General features: G+C 49.3%; 1 protein-coding gene across 2 annotated transcripts in view; it reads left to right on the top strand.

Annotated features, from left to right (window-relative positions):
• TRIM16 (tripartite motif containing 16) overlaps window positions 1-12,016 on the top strand; it is a 28,720-nt gene extending 16,704 nt beyond the window's left edge. For both annotated transcript variants that reach the window (XM_058702912.1, XM_058702911.1), the window contains 4 exons: window positions 2,393-2,626; window positions 5,239-5,404; window positions 5,875-5,970; window positions 9,042-12,016. In XM_058702912.1, the coding sequence (XP_058558895.1) occupies window positions 2,393-2,626; window positions 5,239-5,404; window positions 5,875-5,970; window positions 9,042-9,625 (1,080 nt within the window). In that variant the 3' untranslated portion in view covers window positions 9,626-12,016. The remainder of the gene's footprint in view (window positions 1-2,392; window positions 2,627-5,238; window positions 5,405-5,874; window positions 5,971-9,041) is intronic.
• The last annotated feature ends 8,664 nt before the right edge of the window (window positions 12,017-20,680 follow it).

Genomic DNA, 20,680 nt, shown 5'->3' with positions numbered 1-20,680 from the left:
TCTCTCTCCCTTAAAAATAAATAAATGAACATAAAAAAATAAATGGACGCTTCAGGGATGACAAACTTAATGTCAGGCACGTACGTGACAGCTGCTGTTCTCCACGGGCTCTTTCCAGTCTGTGCTTGAGTTTGGAGAAGACCTTCCCATCTGCCTTCTTTTAAAAAAAAATTTTTTTTTAATGTTTATTTATTTTTGAGATAGAGAGAGACAGAGCATGAATGGGGGAGGGTCAGAGAGAGGGAGACACAGAATCCGAAACAGGCTCCAGGCTCTGAGCTGTCAGCCCAGAGCCCGACGCGGGGCTCGAACTCACGGACCACGAGATCATGACCTGAGCCAAAGTCGGCCACCCAACCGACTGAGCCACCCAGGCGCCCCCCCCCCCCCATCTGCCTTCTTACTTAGCCCCAATTACCAGCTCATTTGTTTCCAGTTCCATTCAGCTGCTCCAATGTGGAGGAAGCCAATAGATGATGGGGCAGTTGGCATAAAAATGACAGTGTAGAGACAGGCTCTACCCAGCTCCCCACCCTTAGTTAATTTAAGATGGCCCTTGCTTCCTTTCCCCTCCTCCCTCCTCCCCCTCCTCCCTCCTCCCTTCACCATCAGATCAAAGATTCAGCTGCCACTAGGCATTCCCGTGGGCTGTGTACCTGAGTCTTGGCCAAGCAGGGTCTCTGTCCAAGCAGAGGTCCTGTTACCTGGTGTCATCATTTCTCCCCATCTCCCTCCAAACCTAAGGCTTCCACATGCCCTGGGCCAAGGGCGTCATCCTTTTGGAGTCCTTTCCTTACCAGTCCCCCCCTTATTCTCCTCCTCCCCTCCCCCCATCTTCCCTGCCAGGGGACTGAGTGCTGAGGCACCTGTTTTGGCTCCCCGTGGATGCCCAGGGAGCATCCTTACTCTCGCTCTCAGGAGGAGAAACAGAAAAGAGCACCTGGAGGGGTTGGTCAGATTGCTCTCAGATGGGATCAGCGTGGGTGGGGACAATGGGGGAGACTCAGGCAGGCAGAGAACGAGCTCTGGGCTGTGGAGTGAGGTCAAGGGAATAGGAGCAAAGGAAAGTGTGTCCAAGACCGCTAGATGAAGTTTAGTAAGGTGATCATGTTTGTGCAATGAGATGAAATGGGACAGCATCAGAGGGGGCTGTCAGCACCGGTGCCGAGGAACAATTGACACTTGGATTGAGGTTAGAAACACGATATTGACTGAAGGCATTTTATAAAGGCTGTTCCTCCTCTGGAAGGATAGAGGGCACGTGCAGACACACACAAATACCGTCGTGCAAACCCTTCCTGTTCATCACAGGGGCTTTGGTCTGTATTTTATTCGGACGTCACATTCTGTTCTATACACGTATGCTCATCCTGCTGTGCTCACGTGCCTAACCCCCTAACCATTTTGTGCTTGGAGGAGACACCACAAGCTTAGATGGATGTGCTCTTGGTTCTGACGGGCTCAGCGGGCGGTTTAACCCGACGTAATGAAATCCTGAGAAAGCGAATTCAGGCTACTGACTTGTACAAAGAAGCCAACCTAGTAGTTTGCCACCAGAAATGTAATTCTCAAGTATGCATGCATTGCCCTGGTAGGAAAATCAGTTTCAGAAACTTGAACAGTAACCCCAGACTGTCAGAGCTGGGGGCTTGGGGGGGGCGGGGGCGGGTCTCAGAGATCATCAAATGTAAGAGAGATGATGGTGCATAAGTACCTGCACCCTGAACAGTAAATCCTTTTTTTTTTCCCCAGGAACCTAGGATTCATATGAGAATAAAAGGCTGCCTTTTTAATTTTTTTTATTTTTTATTAACAAAATTATTTTAATGTTTATTTATGTCTGAGAGGGAGATAGACAGAATGCGGGCGGGGAAGGGGCAGAGAGAGAGGGAGACACAGAATCTGAAGCAGCCTCCAGGAGGCTCTGAGCTGTCAGCACAGAGCCCGACACGGGGCTCGAACCCACGAACCGCGAAATCACGACTTGACCTGAAGTCAGATACTTAACCGACTGAGACACCCAGGGGCCCCAAGGCTGCGTAAAAAAAATTTTTTTAAGTGTTTATTCATTTTTGACATAGAGAAAGAGACAGAGCACGAGCAGGGAAGGGGCAGAGAGAGAGGGAGACACAGAATCCGAAGCAGGCTCCGGGCTCCGAGCTGTCAGCACAGAGCCCGACGCGGGGCTGGAACCCACGAACCGCGAGATCACGACCTGAGCCAAAGTCAGACGCTTAACCGACTGAGCCACCCAGGCGCCCCAGAGGCCGCCTTTTGTTATAGAAAATTGCTCCCCAGGTGGCGGGTTGCTTGGCTTTACGGTTCTGTGTGTGGAGCTTCGATAAAGTCGAAGCCTTGCTAACGTCTTCTTCACCGCCCCCTCCCTCGCCAGGTGTCGGTGTCGGAGGTGAAGGCGGTGGCCGAGGAGCAGTTTGGGGAGCTGCTTGCTGCCGCGAGGAAGGCCCAGACCGACGTGATGCTCTTCTTGGAGGAGAAGGAGCAAGGAGCGCTGAGCCAGGCCAGCGGCATCCGGACGCATCTGGAGCACAGGAGCGCACAGATGGAGAGGAGGAGGCAGGAGCTGGAGAGCATCGCCTCCATCAGTAACACCGTCCTCTTCCTGGAGGTGCGGGCGGGGGCGGGGCCCGAGGCGCCCATCCCTGGTGCCAGGGAGCACCCTCGCTCTGCTGGGTCTGTGCCAGATGTGGGGAATGCGGGACCAGAACTACTCTTTTTAAAACTTATTTCTTTATTTTGAGAGAGAGAGAGAGAGAGAGAGAGAGGAGAGAGAGCAGAAGGGGCAGAGAGGAGGAGAGAGAGAATCCCAAGCAGGTTCCGTGCTGGAGGCGCGGAGCCTGACGCGGGGCTGGAGCTCCCGAAGCGCGAGATCGTGACCTGAGCCTAAACCAAGGGTCTGGTGCTCGACCGACCGAGACACCCGGGAGCCCCTAGAACTGCTCTTCGATAAGTGGGGTGCACGGGGCGCTGTGGGACCGGAGAGAAGTAGGTGTTAGCAGAGAACAGGAATGCAGGAGCGGAAAGGAAGACTCCCCAGAGTGGGAGACTAGCATGGAAGCGAAGTCATGTCCAAAGAGACAGAACAGCCTGTGGTCAGGCAGGGAGGTTTGAGAAAGCACCACCGACCGACTTGGGCTCAGGTCACGATCTCACGGTTCGTGGGTTCGAGCCCCGCGTCGGGCTCTGTGCCGACGGCTCGGAGCCTGAGGCCTGCCTCTGATTCTGTGTCTCCCTTGCTCTCTACCCCTCCCCGGCTCATGCTCTGTCTCTCTCTCTCTCTCTCTGTCTCAGAAATAAATAAACATTAAAAAAAGTTAAAAAAACAAAAAAGAAAGCACCACTGATGTGGGGAATGAGGTGCTTTCACAAGGAGGGGCCTGGGCTGCTGGGCACAGAGTGATGGAAACGAGGCTCGGGGGGGCCAGGCAGGCATCTGACTGCGAGAGAACTTTGTTCTTCTACGTGAAGTCACCAACACCACCAGTGGAGAATTTCAGATGAGAGAGGAGTGAGCTGGTATCAGTATGCCCGGCAGGGGTGAGGCTGGGGACCTCTTGCCTTTCAGAGAGGGGCTGCGTGTGCTGGTTGATTGAGGAAAGCCGGGCAGGCAGAGGAGACGAGACTTTCATCACGGGGCCACTCAGTATTCGCTAAGCCACATGCCATTAGGGCCAGACCTGAGGACATGTCATCTTGCAGGGACTGGGTGTAAATTCCATCCTCCCAGATCTGTCACTAGATAGGCGGGCAGTGTATAACCAAGTCAGTTAACTTTTCTGGGTCTCAAATTCCTCATTTACCAGATAATCAGCTCAGAGTCAATAACTTTCGAGGCTCCTTCTAGTCTAATATCCCTAAAAATAACTGAAAAAAAATTTTTTTTTGATTTGTTTTTCTTCAGTAAACGCTATGGCCAATGTGGGGCTCGAACTCACCACCCTGAGATCAAGAGTCAAATGCTCTACCCACAGAGCCAGCCAGGGGCCCCCAAATAATTTTTCTTTAAAATTTTTTAATGTTTATTTTTGAGAGAGAGAGAGAGAGAGAGAGAGAGAGCGTAAGAAGGGGAGGGACAGAGAGAGAGACAGAATCCAAAGCAGGTTCCAGGCTCTGAGCTGTCAGCACAGAGCCGGATGCAGGGCTCGAACTCACGGACCGCGAGATCATAACCTGAGCCGAAGTCAGATGCTCAACTGACTGAGCCACCCAGGTGCCCCACTGATTGCACTTTTGAAAAAAATTCCCCTCTAGTTACGACAAATATAAATGTTTGTTGTGGGAAAAAAAGAAACTCTTGAAAAATATGAAAGGAAACAATCACCCAGGCTCCCTCCACCCAAAGACAACAATAGTTAACCCTTTAATGAGAAAGAAAAGCAGGTAGAGAAAGACAAAAATACTAACAGAATGTCTTTGTCAGTTCCTTTGCTTTCCAATATCAAAACAAAGAAAATAGGAATGAATGTTTGGCTTCTCATGTCACGAGTTTCCCCAGAGAGGACATAATTTTTCTTTTTTCTTTCCTCCTTGTAGGACTTTAACTTAAAAACTTTAAGATGCATGAAATATATTTGCGTGTAAGTTATTTATGTAGAAAGGCAACTTCTTCTTCAAATTGCGACCCGTTTGAAACGACAGCATGTGTTGAATAACCCATTTTTGCCCCCACTGATTTATTTTTATTTTTTATTTTTTATTTTTTATTTATTTTTTGGGACAGAGAGAGACAGAGCATGAACGGGGGAGGGGCAGAGCGAGAGGGAGACACAGAATCGGAAACAGGCTCCAGGCTCCGAGCCATCAGCCCAGAGCCCGACGCGGGGCTCGAACTCACGGACCGCGAAATCACGACCTGAGCCGAAGTCGGACACTTAATCGACTGAGCCACCCAGGCGCCCCTGAAAGTTTTATTTTTAAGTAACCTCCACAGCCCGCATAGGGCTCTAAACCTACAACCCCGAGACAAAGAGTCTCATGCTCCACCAAGAGAGCCAGCCAGGCGCCCCGGTGTCTCTTGATTTTTAAAAGCCCACTTCCCCAGTTTAAAAAAGAAACACCTTCTGTGTTGTTAGGTCCTGAGCTAGATATGTTACATAGACTTGCTCTCTGCAGGGCACCTTACCATCAACCCATTTTACAGATGCAGCCGGTGGTGTGATGAGAGCAGTGTAAGAAATGCAGAGATCAAGGCACGTTCTGCCATGTTTTGTTCACCTGCAGGAGTACTGCAAGTTTAAGAACACCGAGGACGGTCCCTTCCCGAGTGTTTACATAGGACTCAAGGATAAGCTCTCGGGCATCCGCAAGGTCATCACAGACTCCACTGGTCACTTAATCCAGTTGCTACAGAACTACAAGGTCCAGCTCCAGGATTTCTCCAGGGAAGGTGAGAAGCTGTCCGGGCCGTGGGCTGTGGCATGAGTGTTTCTCAGAGCGGTTGGTGGGGAAGGTGAGGGACAGCCAGGGGAGAGCGGGGGAAATCAGGGGGGATGTCTCATTTTCAAAGCCGTCCTTTGGCCGGGCCACGTCGCCAATGGACACTTACTTTGATGATTTTATCTTGTGATTGAGGCCCAGAGACGTTGAGTTAGTTACATCGTGCAGTTGGCTTGCGTTTTTGAGGTTGTGAATGCCTGTACTTTTAAGTGGAATCCAAGCCAGTCTGGGATCTTTCTCCAGCGTATGATGCTCCACCCATGAGAGAAATGTGGCCCATTGGGCAGAGTTCTCTCTGACATGACTGGAGTCCAGTCCTTCCCCCAGGGAGCCCGGGGAAGAGTGGCTGGGAAGTCCTGCTTCTTAGGTTCTCCTGACCACCTGGGCTGGTGTGCATTCATAACCCTCTGATTTTTCTAGAGGAATATGATATCAGAACTCAAGTGTCTGCCGTGGTCCAGCGCAAGCACTGGACCTCGAAACCTGAGCCCAGCACCCGACACCAGTTCCTCCAGTGTAAGTTGTGAACAGCTTCCTCTTCCCCGCTCATCGACGTCAGCGTAATGCTCTGGTGAAGCACGAACCCCATCTGTCTCTTTTGTTCTTTAAAAAATTTTTAGGGGTGCCTGGGTGGCTCAGTCGGTTAAGCGTCCCACTTCAACTCAGGTCACGATCTCATGGTCCGTGGGTTCGAGCCCCGCATCGGGCTCTGGGCTGATGGCTCCGAGCCTGGAGCCTGCTTCAGATTCTGTGTCTCCCTCTCTCTCTGCCCCTCCCCCGTCATGCTCTGTCTCTCTCTGTCTCAAAAATAAATAAAGGTTAAAAAATTTTTTTTTTAATTTTTAAAGAATTTTTTAATGTTTATTTTTGAGAGGGAGAGCGAGAGCACGCACACAAGGGGGGGGAGGGGCAGAGAGCGAGGGAGACACAGCATCCGAAAGAAGGCGCCAGGCTCCGAGCTGTCAGCACAGAGCCCGATGCGGGGCTCGAACCCATGAGGTTGTGACCTGAGCCGAAGTCAGACGCTTAACCGACGGAGCCCCCCAGGCGCCCCAAGAGCACCATCTCTCATTAAGTTTCAGGTTCTCGTAACCCCAGGTGTATCCCTAAATGAGACATATAAACAATTTAATGAAAAAGTTATTTTTTTACTTTTCATGTTTGAGGCAATTTCAAATTTACAAAAACGTTGCAAAAATAGGACAAAGAATTCCCGTCTACCTTTCATCCAGCTTCTCCAAACGTTAACACTTTGTATAATTACAGCGCGTTGACAGAAACCAGGAAGCGGACATTGGCACGCTGCTATAAGCTCATCTACAGAATTTATTCAAGTGTTTCACCAAGTGCTCCAACCAGTGTCCTTTTTCTGGCCCATAGTCTGATCCAGGATCACAAATGTTTCCATGCCTCCTTAGTCTCTCCCAGTCTGGGTCCAGTCCCTTAGTTTTTCTTTGTCTTTCACGACCTTGGCACTTTTGAAGATCCTGGTTAGTTACCAAATGACTCCCCTTTTTTTTTTTTTTTTTAAAAAAGTTGATTTATTTATTTATTTATTTATTTATTATTATTTTTTTTTTTTAAATTTTTTTTTTCAACGTTTTTTATTTATTTTTGGGACAGAGAGAGACAGAGCATGAACGGGGGACGGGCAGAAAGAGAGGGAGACACAGAATCAGAAACAGGCTCCGAGCCATCAGCTCAGAGCCCGACGCGGGGCTCGAACTCACGGACCGCGAGATCGTGACCTGGCCGAAGTCGGACGCTTAACCGACTGCGCCACCCAGGCGCCCCTGATTTATTTATTTTTGAGAGAGAGATAGAGAACCAGAGCTAGTGCAAGCAGGGGAGGGGCAGAGAAAGAGAGGTAGAGAGAGAGAGACAGAGAGAGAGAGAGAGAATCCCAAGCAGGGTCCAAGCTGTCAGCGCAGAGCCCGACGTGGGGCTCCATCCCCCGAAACCATGAGATCATGATCTGAGTGGAAATCAGGAGTCGGGTGCTTAACCGACTGAACCACCCAGGCGTCCCTGGAATTTAAATAGACTTGAATATGCTAATTCACTTGGAAAATATAAGAGCCCAAGATAGAGTCCCATGTGACATGTGGAGTTTATAGACTAGAAGGAAGATGGGCACGAAACAAACACACAAATAAATGGATTATACACATTTTGTTGAGCATCATGAAGTTTAAACGGCCAGAGTGCTCCGAGAGAAAGTGATGGGGAGTCATCTGCCCCAGATTATGGTCACAGAGGGCCTCTTTGAGGACATGCACCGTTAGCTACCATTTGAAAGGATCGGTAGGAATGACCTAGGCTCAGGGTCGGCGATGATCATGTCTCGGATGGAAATGGTCTGTGCTAAAGGGCTCAGTGTTGCGTGCTTCTGAGGTCAGGGTGGCTGGAGTGTGGCAGTCAAGGGGCAGAGGGCAGGAGATGCGGCTGGAGACACAGGCCAGGGCCAGTCGTGCGTGGCTGTGCAGGCGGGGGTGAGGGGGTCACTGCTTTATTCTGTGGGCAGAGGGCCCCATCAAAGGTCTTTAAGCTGGGGTGACATGATTTACCTTAGCCTGTACCCTGAAACATACCCTGTAGCTCTGTTGTGGAGAAGGGCCGGAAGGGGGTCACGGCCGAGGGGCCGGCAAAGAGCCTGTTCTGGACTAGATCGGGGGTGAAGCGGCGGGCTGGACAGAAGTGGGATCTACAGGGCTTGATGCTGCCTGTGGGTGGGGGCGGGTGGAGAGGAGGGAGGAGCCAGGTGGGGGGTGAGGATGGGGGCAGAGACATTTCAAAAATAACTTGAGCGTGACTTGAGCAACTGGGCGCCGGGAGGTGCCATTATTATCTTTAGTCTCCGGGGTTGGCGAGAGGATGTGTTTGAGGGAATGTTTGAGCAATCACCAGGCTAAATATTGGTCAATTAAAAAAAAAAAAATGAAAAGGGGCACCTGGGTGGCTCAGTGGGTTAAGCATCTGACGCTTGATTTTGGCCCCGGTCATGATCTCACGGTTCATGGGCTCGAACCCCACGTCAGGGTCTGTGCTGACAGCGTGGGGCCTCGTTGGGTTTCTGTCTCCCTCACTCTCTGCCCCTCCCCTGCTCGCTCTCTCTCTCTCAAAATAAATAAATGCACATCTAAAAAATAAACAAATAAGTACATAACGAAAGAATCGCGTGTGGGTGGGTGAATGCGTATTTCCACCAGCCCTGGCCCACACCGGGAAGAAGAGTGTGGCCTTCGATACGTATTTGTTGGATGAATGAATGAATGAATGAATGGCCGAGACAGTGAATGAATCCGTGGATTTTGTGTCTTGATTCAGCTCAGCAAATAATACAGCAAATGCCCGGCGATTTGAACTTCAGAAAGGAAGGAAGTGGAGTGATTTGAGTTCTTTCTGTTTTGGTTTTCGCCCACGTCTTTCCTGGGGGTCGGGGGGTGGGGGTGGGGTGGGGGGCTGGACAGTCGCCCCAGTAAACAGAGAGGCAGAGAGAGGTGTTTTCTCCTGCTTGGGAGGCTGGCTGGGTTTGAAGTGTTCCGTCCGAATCCGCCGTCAGTTCCTGCCCTTCTGTATCTCCCCAGATGCATGTGACATCTCGTTTGACCCGGACACGGCACACAGGTATCTCCGGCTGCAGGAGGACAATCGCAAGGTCACCAACACCACGCCCTGGGAGCATCCCTACCCGGACCTCCCCAGCAGGTTCGTGCACTGGCGGCAGGTGCTGTCGCAGCAGAGCCTGTACCTGCACAGGTACTACTTTGAGGTAGAGACCTCCGGGGCGGGCACCTATGTTGGCCTCACCTGCGGAGGCATCGACCGGAAGGGGGATGAGCGCAACGGTTGCATTTCTGGGAACGACTTCTCCTGGAGCCTCCACTGGAATGGGAAGGAGTTCACAGCCTGGCACAGTGACACGGAGACCCCGCTGAAAGCCAGACCTTTCCGGAGGCTGGGGATCTACGTCGACTTTCCGGGAGGGATCCTGTCCTTCTACGGCGTGGAGTCTGACGCCATGACTCTGGTTCACAAGTTTGAGTGCAAGTTTTCGGAGCCGGTCTACCCTGCCTTCTGGCTTTCCAAGAAGGAAAACTCCATCCGGATCATGGATCTGGGAGAGGAGCCCGAGAAGCCAATGCCAACTTCAGTGCAGGCTGCTCCCTAGACTCCAGCCTCCGTCCCTCAGACTCTCACTGACCACAGAAGACGGGACAGCGGCTTGCGTCTTAAGGGTGGCCCGGGGATGGAAATCTCCACCAGAGGAGAAAGGTCTCTGGCTTCTCCCTCCTGCTCCCTGCTGTGCTCCCTTCTCTCTGTTTGTAGTAATCCCCAAGCACCCGCCTCCTCTTTCTCACCTTCTAGTGATATTCTCCTGTCCGCTCAGGTGCCTAGATTCAGTAGCCGGGAACCTTCAGAGTGATCCCAAAAGACTGCAGAGTAATCAGAATAGATCGCAAGCTCTGTGTTGCACTTCTGGGTACCGTGTGGCCGTTATGAACTCACTTAACCTTCACAGCAGCTCATATCCTCCTCTTTTGCAGATGGGGAAACTGTGGTTCGGGCGGGGGTGGGGGGGTGGTGGTCAGTTAACTTGCTCAAAGTCATTGTGATCACATGGTGAGCAAGTGGCAGAGCCGGGACTCGAACCTGGGCAGGTCGGTGCTGAGATTTTAACCAGTCCCCCGCGCTGCCCTCCTCATTAGATCGTGGGTATCGTGGGGAAGGGAATAAGCCACATGATGAACTCCACGGCATGGACACCGAGTGTCTCGAACCTTCAGTGTCTTAGCATCTGCTCCGTCTGGCTGGGCCACTCAGCTGCGTAGTGGCAGTGACCTCACTACCTCACACAGCAGCTCGTCGTAGTTTTGGATAGTGAAGATTAGAAGAAATGTCTTTAAAAAGTTTTTTTTTCGTATTTATTTTTGAGAGAGAGAGATAGAGTGCGAGTGGGGGAGGGGCAGAGAGAGAGAGGGAGACACAGAATCCGAAGCAGCTCCAGGCTCTGAGCCATCAGCACAGAGCCCGGTGCGGGGCGGGGCTGGAACTCATGAACTTCGAGATCACAACCTGAGCCCAAGATAGACGCTTAACCGACTGAGCCACCCAGGTGCTCCCTGAAGAAATGTTTTAATGGAGTCCAAGTCCTAGTCCCTGTGACCTCCGAGGAGGGGTCTCCCCTTGACTATGTGGACTTGTCTGATTTCTCATTCAGAGGACAGACCTTCAACTGTATGAAGGCAGTTCTCACGCACGTCCTCCAAGGAAGTTTGTTTTCACCCTACGTTTCCCACTTTTCCTTCATAACTTCTGGGTCTTTTCCTGTGACCTGTGTCAAGGCAAGTTATCGTCCTCTTTGACAGTCTGATGGTCCCTTGACTTGTTTCCAGAGACCCCGTCCTATGTTTGTATCCAAGGATCTATACAGCGGAGGATTAGAATTTTCGAGAATTTTCGAAACTTTGTAAAATTGGAATTTATTGAGTTCATTTTTTATTTGAATTTAAAATATTGTTGCATCATTGCTGCTTCCAGAGATACCTTTGATTTACGATTCTGCGTCCCATAGGCTGGCACTCCTTCCGAGCCTGGTGTCACCCATGGAATTGGTGAACTTTTCTTCTGAAGTCTTAATCTTGTGGATCCATATTGATTAGGGTAAGGCTGAAATACGGAATCTCACAGCCCCTGGTCAATACCTTTTGGGTTTAGTTATTCAATAAGTTATGTTTTGGGAGAACTGTATACAGCTGTAGCCAACTTCTAAAGCCCACTTTTAGTCCTTTGTCCACCAGGCACCTGGAAGGACTTTCCCAGTGGCAAAAATCAAGACATGTCTGCATTTCCTTGCTCACCTGCCTCACAATGCTCTCGAAAGAGAAAACGAGATCCGCCTGGCCAGTTTTTACCGAACCACTGAGGTTTGTTGGTATTGGCTGCTTTATTTTCTAAATGCTCACCGACTGCTTCATTAAACCACTTTAGGATTCTGCCGTGAGTTCACATCCAAGTGGATGAGTGTGTTGTTTCCAGAATCTACCTTATTTTTCTCTTTAGAAATTAAGACACTTTTACGTGTCCCCATCCTCTACACTTTTCTTAATGTCTTGAAGGTTACTGCCTGGCTTTTGGTCACGTCGGTAAACTGGGTCAGGGTCATGAGGTGTAATTTGTTTAAGTCAGAATGCTTGAGCTCTTATAAAGGAACCCTTTGGAACTCGAACTTCATTTCCCAGCCAGCTCTCTTTGTCCATTCAGTTTCAGTGTCAACACCTCCCTTCTTGATATGAAAGATCAAAACAGGGGCATCTGGGTGGCTCCCGTCAGTTGAGCGTCTGACTCTTGATTTTGGCTCAGGTCATGATCTCAGGGTTGTGAGATCAAGCCTTGCTTCTGGCTCCTCGCTGGGTGTGGAAACTGCTTAAGTGTTCTCTCTTTCCTTCTCCTTCTGCCCTTCCTCTGCTCCCCCCCTCAAAAAAAAAAAAAAAAAGATCAAAGCAAAACTGAGTGTTAGAAATACCTACTTTCTTTCTGTCATTGCCTCAACTGATGGGTATATCTTTTTTCTTACTCTTGGTCCCCAAACTGAAATTGCCTAAAACAAACAAATTAAAAAAACAAAAACAAAAACGGGGCCTATTTTATATTCCGTCATTTCCCCAAAGCTGTGTGAGTGTGGGGTACTCTTCCGTATTTACCTACATTTATTTCCTCTTCCATTGTGTAGATGCACTTGGAAACACAATCTGAACTCATCAGGAGCTCCTTTTGGTGCGTGATTGTTTTGTTCCATTACTAAACCATTTTTGTGAGCGTAGGGTCAGAATGCAATTTTAGCCTCTACGTAATTTATTCTTGTCTCAACTTTTTAGGTTCAAGTGCCCATGGCATTCTTTTCCAGGAATGTTATGGAATCTGAGTCAATTCCCACATCCTCCCAAGATCCATGATGAAATGATAAGATACAAATTTGGGCCCATTCGTGGAACCCTTCTTTCTTTAACATGTTCAGCATGTTTTTGGAATGACCGTCCTCAAATCAAATTGATTCAACATATATGTTGAAATATATGTTATATATTTATAACATGCAAGCTGCTGGGCTGGGCACTAAGATATAGTGACCCAGAAGATAACCAGCTGTACCCTTGGATCACAGAAGTTGATTTAACATGGAAGTGAACGGGCACCTGGTTAAGCCTCCAACTCTTGGTTTCAGCTCAGGTCATGATCTCATGGTTTTGTGAGTTCGAGCCCCACGTCAGGCTCTGCACTGACAGCTCTGTCTCCCTCTCTGTCTCCCTCTCTCTCTGCCCCCTCCCTACTCGCCCTGTCTCTGTCTCTCACAAAATAAAATAAAAAAACTTAAAAAAAAATTGAAGTGAAAAGTGAATCTGAAGAGCTGAACAGTAATCCACGATTCAAGACAATAAGAGACGAGGCAGTATTTCCTCCCTCATTTCCTTGCCTGATGTACTGCTTCTAATGTGATGTTTTCTCAGGCCATCTTGAGTTTTGAATTGTGTTGTTGACTGACCATCTATCGGATTTGTCCCCGTCTCTACAACCAACTGTCCCCATTTCGGGGGTCACCACTCCAGCCCCATTAGCCAAAGACACAAGTGGAAGAAATAGTAGCCTGCACATTTCCTGCTTCTCCTAGGTCCATCCGATTTGAGCAGGACTCCCCTCCCTCCACACGTCACGGTGGTGGTGGGGCAGGAGGGTCACCATATCGTGTGTAGCTGACATCCACATGCAGGGGACACCGTGTATGGCTCAGGTAGAACGACCGGCCGGCCAGTCTGTGCTGGGACATGCTTAGTCTTTATCTTTATTTCTGGTTTGTCTGTGGTCTTGCTGAGAAAATCCACGGTCTCCCCGAAGGGAGGCCACCAGGTTCTGGAAAAGAAGAGGGCAGACAGGTAATCCAACAAGGGCTCAGGGTCAGCATAGCAGTGATCAGGCATTTGAGGTTAAAAATCTTTTCCCCTAAGTTAATTAATGTTGTGACTCTGTTTCCTTGGGGAAAAAAGTGCTTATAAAAAAATAATTTTCCAAAGCCCCTACTAAAGGTGCTACAGTCAGACTGTAGTGAACCCCTTACCCTATCTCAGGTGCTTTGAGTTATAGCAACCCCGCGTTCTCGGCCTCTTAAAAAAAAAAAAAATTTTTTTTTTTTTCAACGTTTTTAATTTATTTTTGGGACAGAGAGAGACAGAGCATGAACGGGGGAGGGGCAGAGAGAGAGGGAGACACAGAATCGGAAACAGGCTCCAGGCTCCGAGCCATCAGCCCAGAGCCCGACGTGGGGCTCGAACTCACGGACCGTGAGATCATGACCTGAGCCATTATCGAGAGCCAGACACCTAACTGACTGAGCCACCCAGGCTCCCCTCAAGTACTATCTTTGAATACCATTTCTTATTTAATCTTTGCAGCCCTGTGAGATAGATAATATGTCCCCTATTTTATGGAATGAAGAGGAAAACACGGGTGGCTCAGAGAGGCCATGTAACTTGGTCAAGGACACACAGTAATAACTTTGGAAAGAATTGAGGATTTGTCTTTACTTTTACCCTTTTGAAAAATTTATTGATTTATTATTATTTTTTAATGTTTATTCATTTCTGAGACAGCGAGAGACAGAGCATGAGCAGGGCAGGGGCAGAGAGAGAGGGGGACACAAAATCCAAAGCAGGCTCCAGGCTCTGAGCTGTCAGCACAGAGCCCCACGCGGGGCTCGAACTCACAGACCGCAGATCAAGAGTCACGTGTTCCACTGACTGAGCCAGGCAGGAGACCCTGTGTTTACTTTAAAAACAAAGTTATGTTCACAGATTTTGAATTCTTTTTTTAAAAATTTTTTAATTTTACATTTATTTATTTTTGAGAGACAGACAGAGCACAAGTGGGGGAGGGGCAGAGACAGAAGGAGACACAGAATCCGAAGCAGGCTCCAGGCTCTGAGCTGTCAGCACAGAGCCCGACGCGGGGCTCGAACTCACGAACGGTGAGATCATGACCTGAGCTGAAGTCCGATGCTTAACCGACTGAGCCACCCAGGCGCCCCACAGATTTTGAATTCTTAAAGTATGGTTTCCCCACCAGCAGCATCGGTACCATCCGGGAACTTACTGGAAATGCAAATTCTCAGGCTCCCAGCCTGGATTTAGAAATCAGAAACTCTGGGGGCCGGGCCTAGCAATCTGCTTTAATAAGACCTGTAGGGGATTCTGAAGCATATGTATGTTTGAGGACCACTGGTTTACCTCCATCTCTTCTCCCTCACCTGCTCTGCTCTCCAAATACCAACAGCGAGTGCCTACTCATTTTAGTACAAGCCGGAAGACATTTTTGGCCGCCCCAGGCGAACCCTGTCTCCTTGGGAATTCAGCTATTTCGGCTAAGTTTAGAACTTTCTGTGCTGTCTGGGTTCTCCCCCTTGCGGATAATAAAACATGTCTAGTCAATGTCCTTGTTTTCCACCCGCTTTTTTTCAAAGTCAAAGGGCAAGCATGCAACCTGGAAATTCACTGACTTCTCAGGAACAAAGACTTTTTTAACTTTGTAACATCACATGATGGGGGGGGGGTGGTGATAAAAGGTGGCAGCTTTCCCACTTTCTCTGATCATAACAATACTTGTATAGCTCTTCATACATCATAAAGTGCCCTTCAAGTAATACATTCATTTGACCCTGACACTCACCTGTGAGCTAGGTAGAAGTATGATCATTTAACAGAAGGGGAGCAGGTCGTGTGAATTGCCCAGGGGCATGTAGCACAGCCTGGGATGTGGGGTTTCATCCCACACCCTTCTACTCGGTACTGGTACTGAGTCCTTTCCTGGCTTCCGCTGGCTGAGCTCCACAGGTGGCTGTGGGGGGCAGGAACCAGCAGAGACTCAGGTGCAATGTTAGGGCAGCAGAACTGGCCCCTTCTGGGGTTCTTCAAACCGCGAGAGAGGGTGGGGAAAGGAAGTAGAGTTTGGGGGTGCCGTGGGGAAAAGGGTTGAATCCGAATCTTTTTTTAAAAATGTTTATTTGTTTATTTTTGAAAGAGAGACAGCTCGCAAGCAGGGGAGGGGCAGAGAGAGAAGGAAAGAGAGAGGCTCCGTGCTGTCAGCACAGACCCCGCACGGGGCTCGATCCCATGAACCTGAGATCACGACCCGAGCCCAAACCAAGAGTCAGATGCTCAGCCGACTGAGCCACCCAGGCGCCCCTGGTTTACTCAGAATCTTGAACGAAACAGAGTAACACAGGGCAGAAAGGACAGTGGGGGGACTGGCATGAATCCTCCAGGCTGCTGGTAGCCTGGGTATTTGAGAAACCTCCAGGTTTACTTCTCAGCTCCAAAGCCTTTCTTTGAGAAATGTTTTCCTCTCCTGGGGCTCACCTCCCATGAGACCTATTTGCCTGCCTCTTTGGCTACCACTGGTGCCAGCTCCCCACCCTCGGCTTATCCCATCCGGCCACCTTGTCCTGCCCTCCACCACGGCCACTTTCTCAACTCTAACACCAGATCCCAAATGGCTTAACCTCCCTGCGTGAGCCAGGTAAGATGCTATGCGTGCGAGAGTGTGTGCGTGCGTGTGTGTGTGTGTGTGTGTGTGTGTAGTGATGGTGAGTGTAAGGGAGAGGCCGCAGAAGCAACTTCCATGCCCGCCTACTTGAAGGAATGTCATCCTCACAGTACAACACCCTGCAGGATTGGCGATCGTGTGTCTCCTACAGATAAGAAAACGGGGGCTCAGAGAAGCTTGTTCAAGGCCACGACAGCTAGTGAAAAGCAACAATGGGTTTCCAGCCAGTCTCTCTGACTCCCAGGTCTCTGCCCCTCCCGTGGGCCACAGCTGACCCTCAGCAGGGAATAAAGACTGAACTGGGTGGATAAAACCACTTCCTTGAGTAGGTAGACCAGCCAAACAGATTAAAATCCTAATTTATTTGGAAAAAAAAAATCCTAATTTATTTGGACCTTCAAAAACAAGCTACCTTGGGGCCCCTGGGTGGCTCAGTCGGTTAAGCTTCCAACTTCAGCGCAGGTCACGGTCTCACATTTCGTGAGTTCGAGCCCCCACGCTGGGCACCGTGCTGTTAGCACAGAGCCCGGTTCGGATCCTCTGTCTCCCTCTCTCTCTCTCTGCCCCTCCCCTGCTCATTCTCTCTCTCAAAATTAAATAAATAAAACTTAGAAAAAAACCAAAGCAAGCCACTTTCAGTTTGTAGCAGTTCTGGGGGTAGTGAGTCTCCCGCTCGTATACCCAAGCGCTCTATGTCTGGGGTACTCGTTCTTCCTGGCCTCCCTGATAGCTTAGAGGCTAATCCTGCTTTCACCTTTTCTCCCGATATCGATTCAGATAGAAGAGGCTGGGCTGTTTGATCGGATCTCCTTCCCAGCCCGATTCCTGTCCCTAACCCCGACTCGAATGCCAGACTGCCACTGCCACCAACCCAGGCAATGACACCCAATGGCTTCCTCTACCTGAGCCAGGTCTCCAGACGTAGGCACCAGAAATGCTCAGTTACTGCAAGCATTTTGGCTTAATCTAGGGAAATAACAGTTATAACAACAAGAGCAGTGCTAACTGGTCTCACGCATCTGGATCCAATCGAATTACTTGCCTTAATTTCTTTTTTTTTTTTTAATTTTTTTTATTTAAAAAGATTTTTTTTTCAACGTTTTTTATTTATTTTTGGGACAGAGAGAGACAGAGCATGAACGGGGGAGGGGCAGAGAGAGAGGGAGACACAGAATCGGAAACAGGCTCCAGGCTCCGAGCCATCGGCCCAGAGCCCGACGCGGGGCTCGAACTCACGGACCGCGAGATCGTGACCTGGCTGAAGTCGGACGCTCAACCGACTGCGCCACCCAGGCGCCCCACTTGCCTTAATTTCTGCCATCCTCATCAGTAAGGTGGGGAAACGGAGGCTCAGCGAGGCCAGGCAGCTTACCCAAGATTACACAGCTCCTACGTACCAGAATCAGCGTTTGAAACCTAGAACTGTCTGCAGCAGAATTGTCTCCGTGCGCCTTGGAAGCTCTTTTCTGGGCTGCCCAACATTCGCAAGGACATTTTGGCTGCAGTGGTGAGCTGGGTGGTAATCGTCAGGGAATAGTCTATTACAGTAATTTTTTCCAACTTAGCATTATATCTTTATTTTTCTGGAAAATTTTCAAACCCATGAAAACTAAAAGACCTGAACAATGAACGCTCGTATACTCTTCTATACTCTTCACCCACAGTCACCGATTATTAGCATTTTGTTACATTTGTTGTTTCTCTGCATGTAGATCTACACATACACAGTGTGTGTGTGTGTGTGTGTGTGTGTGTGTGTGTGTGTGTGTTTGTGGGTATTTTTTTGGTGGAAACTTTTGTGACACTTTGCAGATACTCAGCCCGAATACGTCAGCACTTAATAGTGATTCCCAAACGTCTTTCTAATGGATTCTAGGATCCCCGGAGCAGCTGCTAATCAAACTTTGTGGCTTGTAAAGCTGATGGAAGACAGTGTCTGTCATATTTAACTTCAGGTTTCAAGGTTTTGTCTTCATCCGAAGAGCCCCATTGCTGTCCGTAATTGCCTTGCTAACAAGTGAACTTTGGAACTTATACATTTATGCTAACGTAACTTCGCTTTTGTCTACGTTACACATAGAGCTTTTCGGAAGATATGATTTGCAGACGGGATTTTGTTGCTCAGAATGTTCGAAAGGCCTGATGAGCCCCTGGTCTCTTTCTGGGTCATAACTGACTGCAGAAGCCTTCTGTTTTGGGTACCTTAGGACGACGTGCACTCAGAGGGGTTGGGTCCAACGACCCACATCATCACTCCTGAATGGATCATAAGCAACAGCAAGGGGTAAAGGTCTCATGAAATACGGTTGCCATTTTCATGTCCTTATTCTTTTAAAAACTGTGCACACACGTACTCATTTAAAAAAATTTTAATGTTTATTTTTGAGAGAGAGTGTGTGCCAATGGGGGAGGGGCAGAGGGAAGGGGACAGAGGATCCTAAGCGGGCTCTGTTGCCCACAGCAACAAGCCCAATGCGGGGCTCAAACTCGCGACCATGACCTGAGCTGAAGTCAGATGCTCAACCGATTGAGCCACCCGGGTGCCCCGACAGTCGTTATTTTTTTTTTACATGCATCTTAACGATGAAGTTTTGGGGGTGATGGTGGGGTGGTCTGGAGCCAATGGCCAAGAAAGTATTCTTGGAGACGTCTTTGGTGCAAAAAGGTGATTTTACTACAGCACGGGGACAGGACCCGTGGGCAGGAAGAGCTGCATGGGGTCGTGACGGGCAACTCGTTATAGACCCTCAGGTTGGGAGGGGTCAGGGATAGGGTAAGTCTCTAAGGAATTTTGGAAGCAAGGTTTCCAGCAGCTTGAGGGGCTAGCCCTTGCTAGGGAAATGGCATTTATTACCGTTTAATAAAACCTCAGTCACGAGACCCTTCAGATGTATATCGGGGGGCCATAAGCTTGGAGTATGATGGCATGTATCTTGGGGGAGTTAAGATAAAGGAAGTAGACTTACAGGATCCTCGAGGTTGGGGTAAGTTAAGCTAAGGTTCCCTTTTGCCCCTAGCAAAGCGTCGTCATCCAGGAAGCTGAGCTCCCAGAGGCAGGTCACTCTGTTTCAAGGACTTCTCAATGGGCTGTCGGCAGCAAGGAAATTTAATTTTTCATTTGCCTTAGTTGCCCACGTTGCCGTGGCAAGCACTTGAGCCCCTTTGTTCTTGGGTGGTCAGGTTTGTCCGAGGAATATCGGACACACATTCCACCTGGAGGGGGTGGGGGTGGGGGTGCCAGCCTGTATTTTGGCCTCAGCTTGCCCCACGCCCCCTCATCATCAACGTATGCACATACACACGTATAAACATAGTAGCTGGCATTGTTTGCTTGGCTGCCCAGAACAGTGGTCCCAATGACCACCATGATGATGACAGCAGTAGGACAATAGTTAGCGTTTACTGAGGGTGACCTATGTAACAGGCGATCATCTAAGTGCTTTGCCTATAGTATCTCATTTAATCCTCAAAAAACCATTCTGGGTGGTAAGAACTATCACCCTCTTTGTTTTACAGATGAGGAAACTGAGGCATAGGGGATTAAGCAATGTGCATGCGTATCCAGAGCTAGTAAGCAGCTGGGCTGGGGTCCAAACCCAGGAGTCTGACCCCAGACCCCTCACTCTTCACCACTCAGCTGTTCTGTTGGCTGGGATGCAAGGGGGAGGTACTCAAATCGGAGGGCTGAAAGCTAGCAGCGGAAGGAGGGGAGGGAAGGGACAAAAGTGGGGAAGGAGTGAGTTTTGTTTTGCAGAACCGGCAGTTTCTGCCAAGGAGCCGCTCAGCTAGCTCTTTCCCCCCTGATAGTCCCTTGCTAGGTATTTTACCTGATAGCCCTTACGTGAGCCAGTCTGAGCCAGTTTGGAGCTAAGGATCTGCACAAAAGTCCCGCTCTGTCCCCCCCAAGTTGTCCTGAAGTTACCTGTAGCTCGTTCTACTACCCAGATCTCCTGTGGGCGGAATTTTCTGCCATTTTTTGAACATGATGTATGCACTGGCACGTGGACAGCCTAGGCATGAGCAGTTGAACCGAAACGCCTAAGTAATGGAATATGTATAAATCCTTAATGCATATGCAAGCTCCTTGTCCCCGCCCCTAACACACTGAATAAAAGCTTCCCTTCCTAACCCCAGGGAGACACAGTCCCCTGAGAGCTATCTCCCTGTCTCCTTACTTGTAACAACTCATCAGAAGTTCTCGGCTTTCAAACACTTCTTGGGTTGTGTTCAATTTCATGCAACCCAAGCGGGGACCCCCTTGAGTTCAGTCATAGTGCTGCGTCCCAGACAAGTGTGTGTGCATGTGATTGAGGTTAACTGAAACTTTTCCGCTAAGGAGTGCTTCTCTGCCCAGGTTTCTGGTTGGCATTCTGAAGCAGTCAAACAAGTTTCCTTTAAACATTTGCGTTTGCAGTTCGATGCTGAGTTTAGGAAATGAAGGCAGGGATGCCTGGGTGGCTCAGTCGGTTGAGCATCTGACTCGATTTTGGCTCAGGTCATGATCCCAGGGTCATGGATTCGAGCCTCATGTCAGGCTCCACAGTATATATTTTCTCCTTTAAGAAGGGCCCATATGTTACTTAAATGTGACCAACACAGATTCTTGTGGTTCTAGAAATGAGATGCCCAGCTC

Source organism: Neofelis nebulosa, chromosome 16 (assembly GCF_028018385.1).
Source record: "Neofelis nebulosa isolate mNeoNeb1 chromosome 16, mNeoNeb1.pri, whole genome shotgun sequence".
Classification (NCBI taxonomy): Eukaryota; Metazoa; Chordata; class Mammalia; order Carnivora; family Felidae; genus Neofelis; species Neofelis nebulosa.
This window is presented reverse-complemented; position numbering and strand designations above follow the sequence as displayed.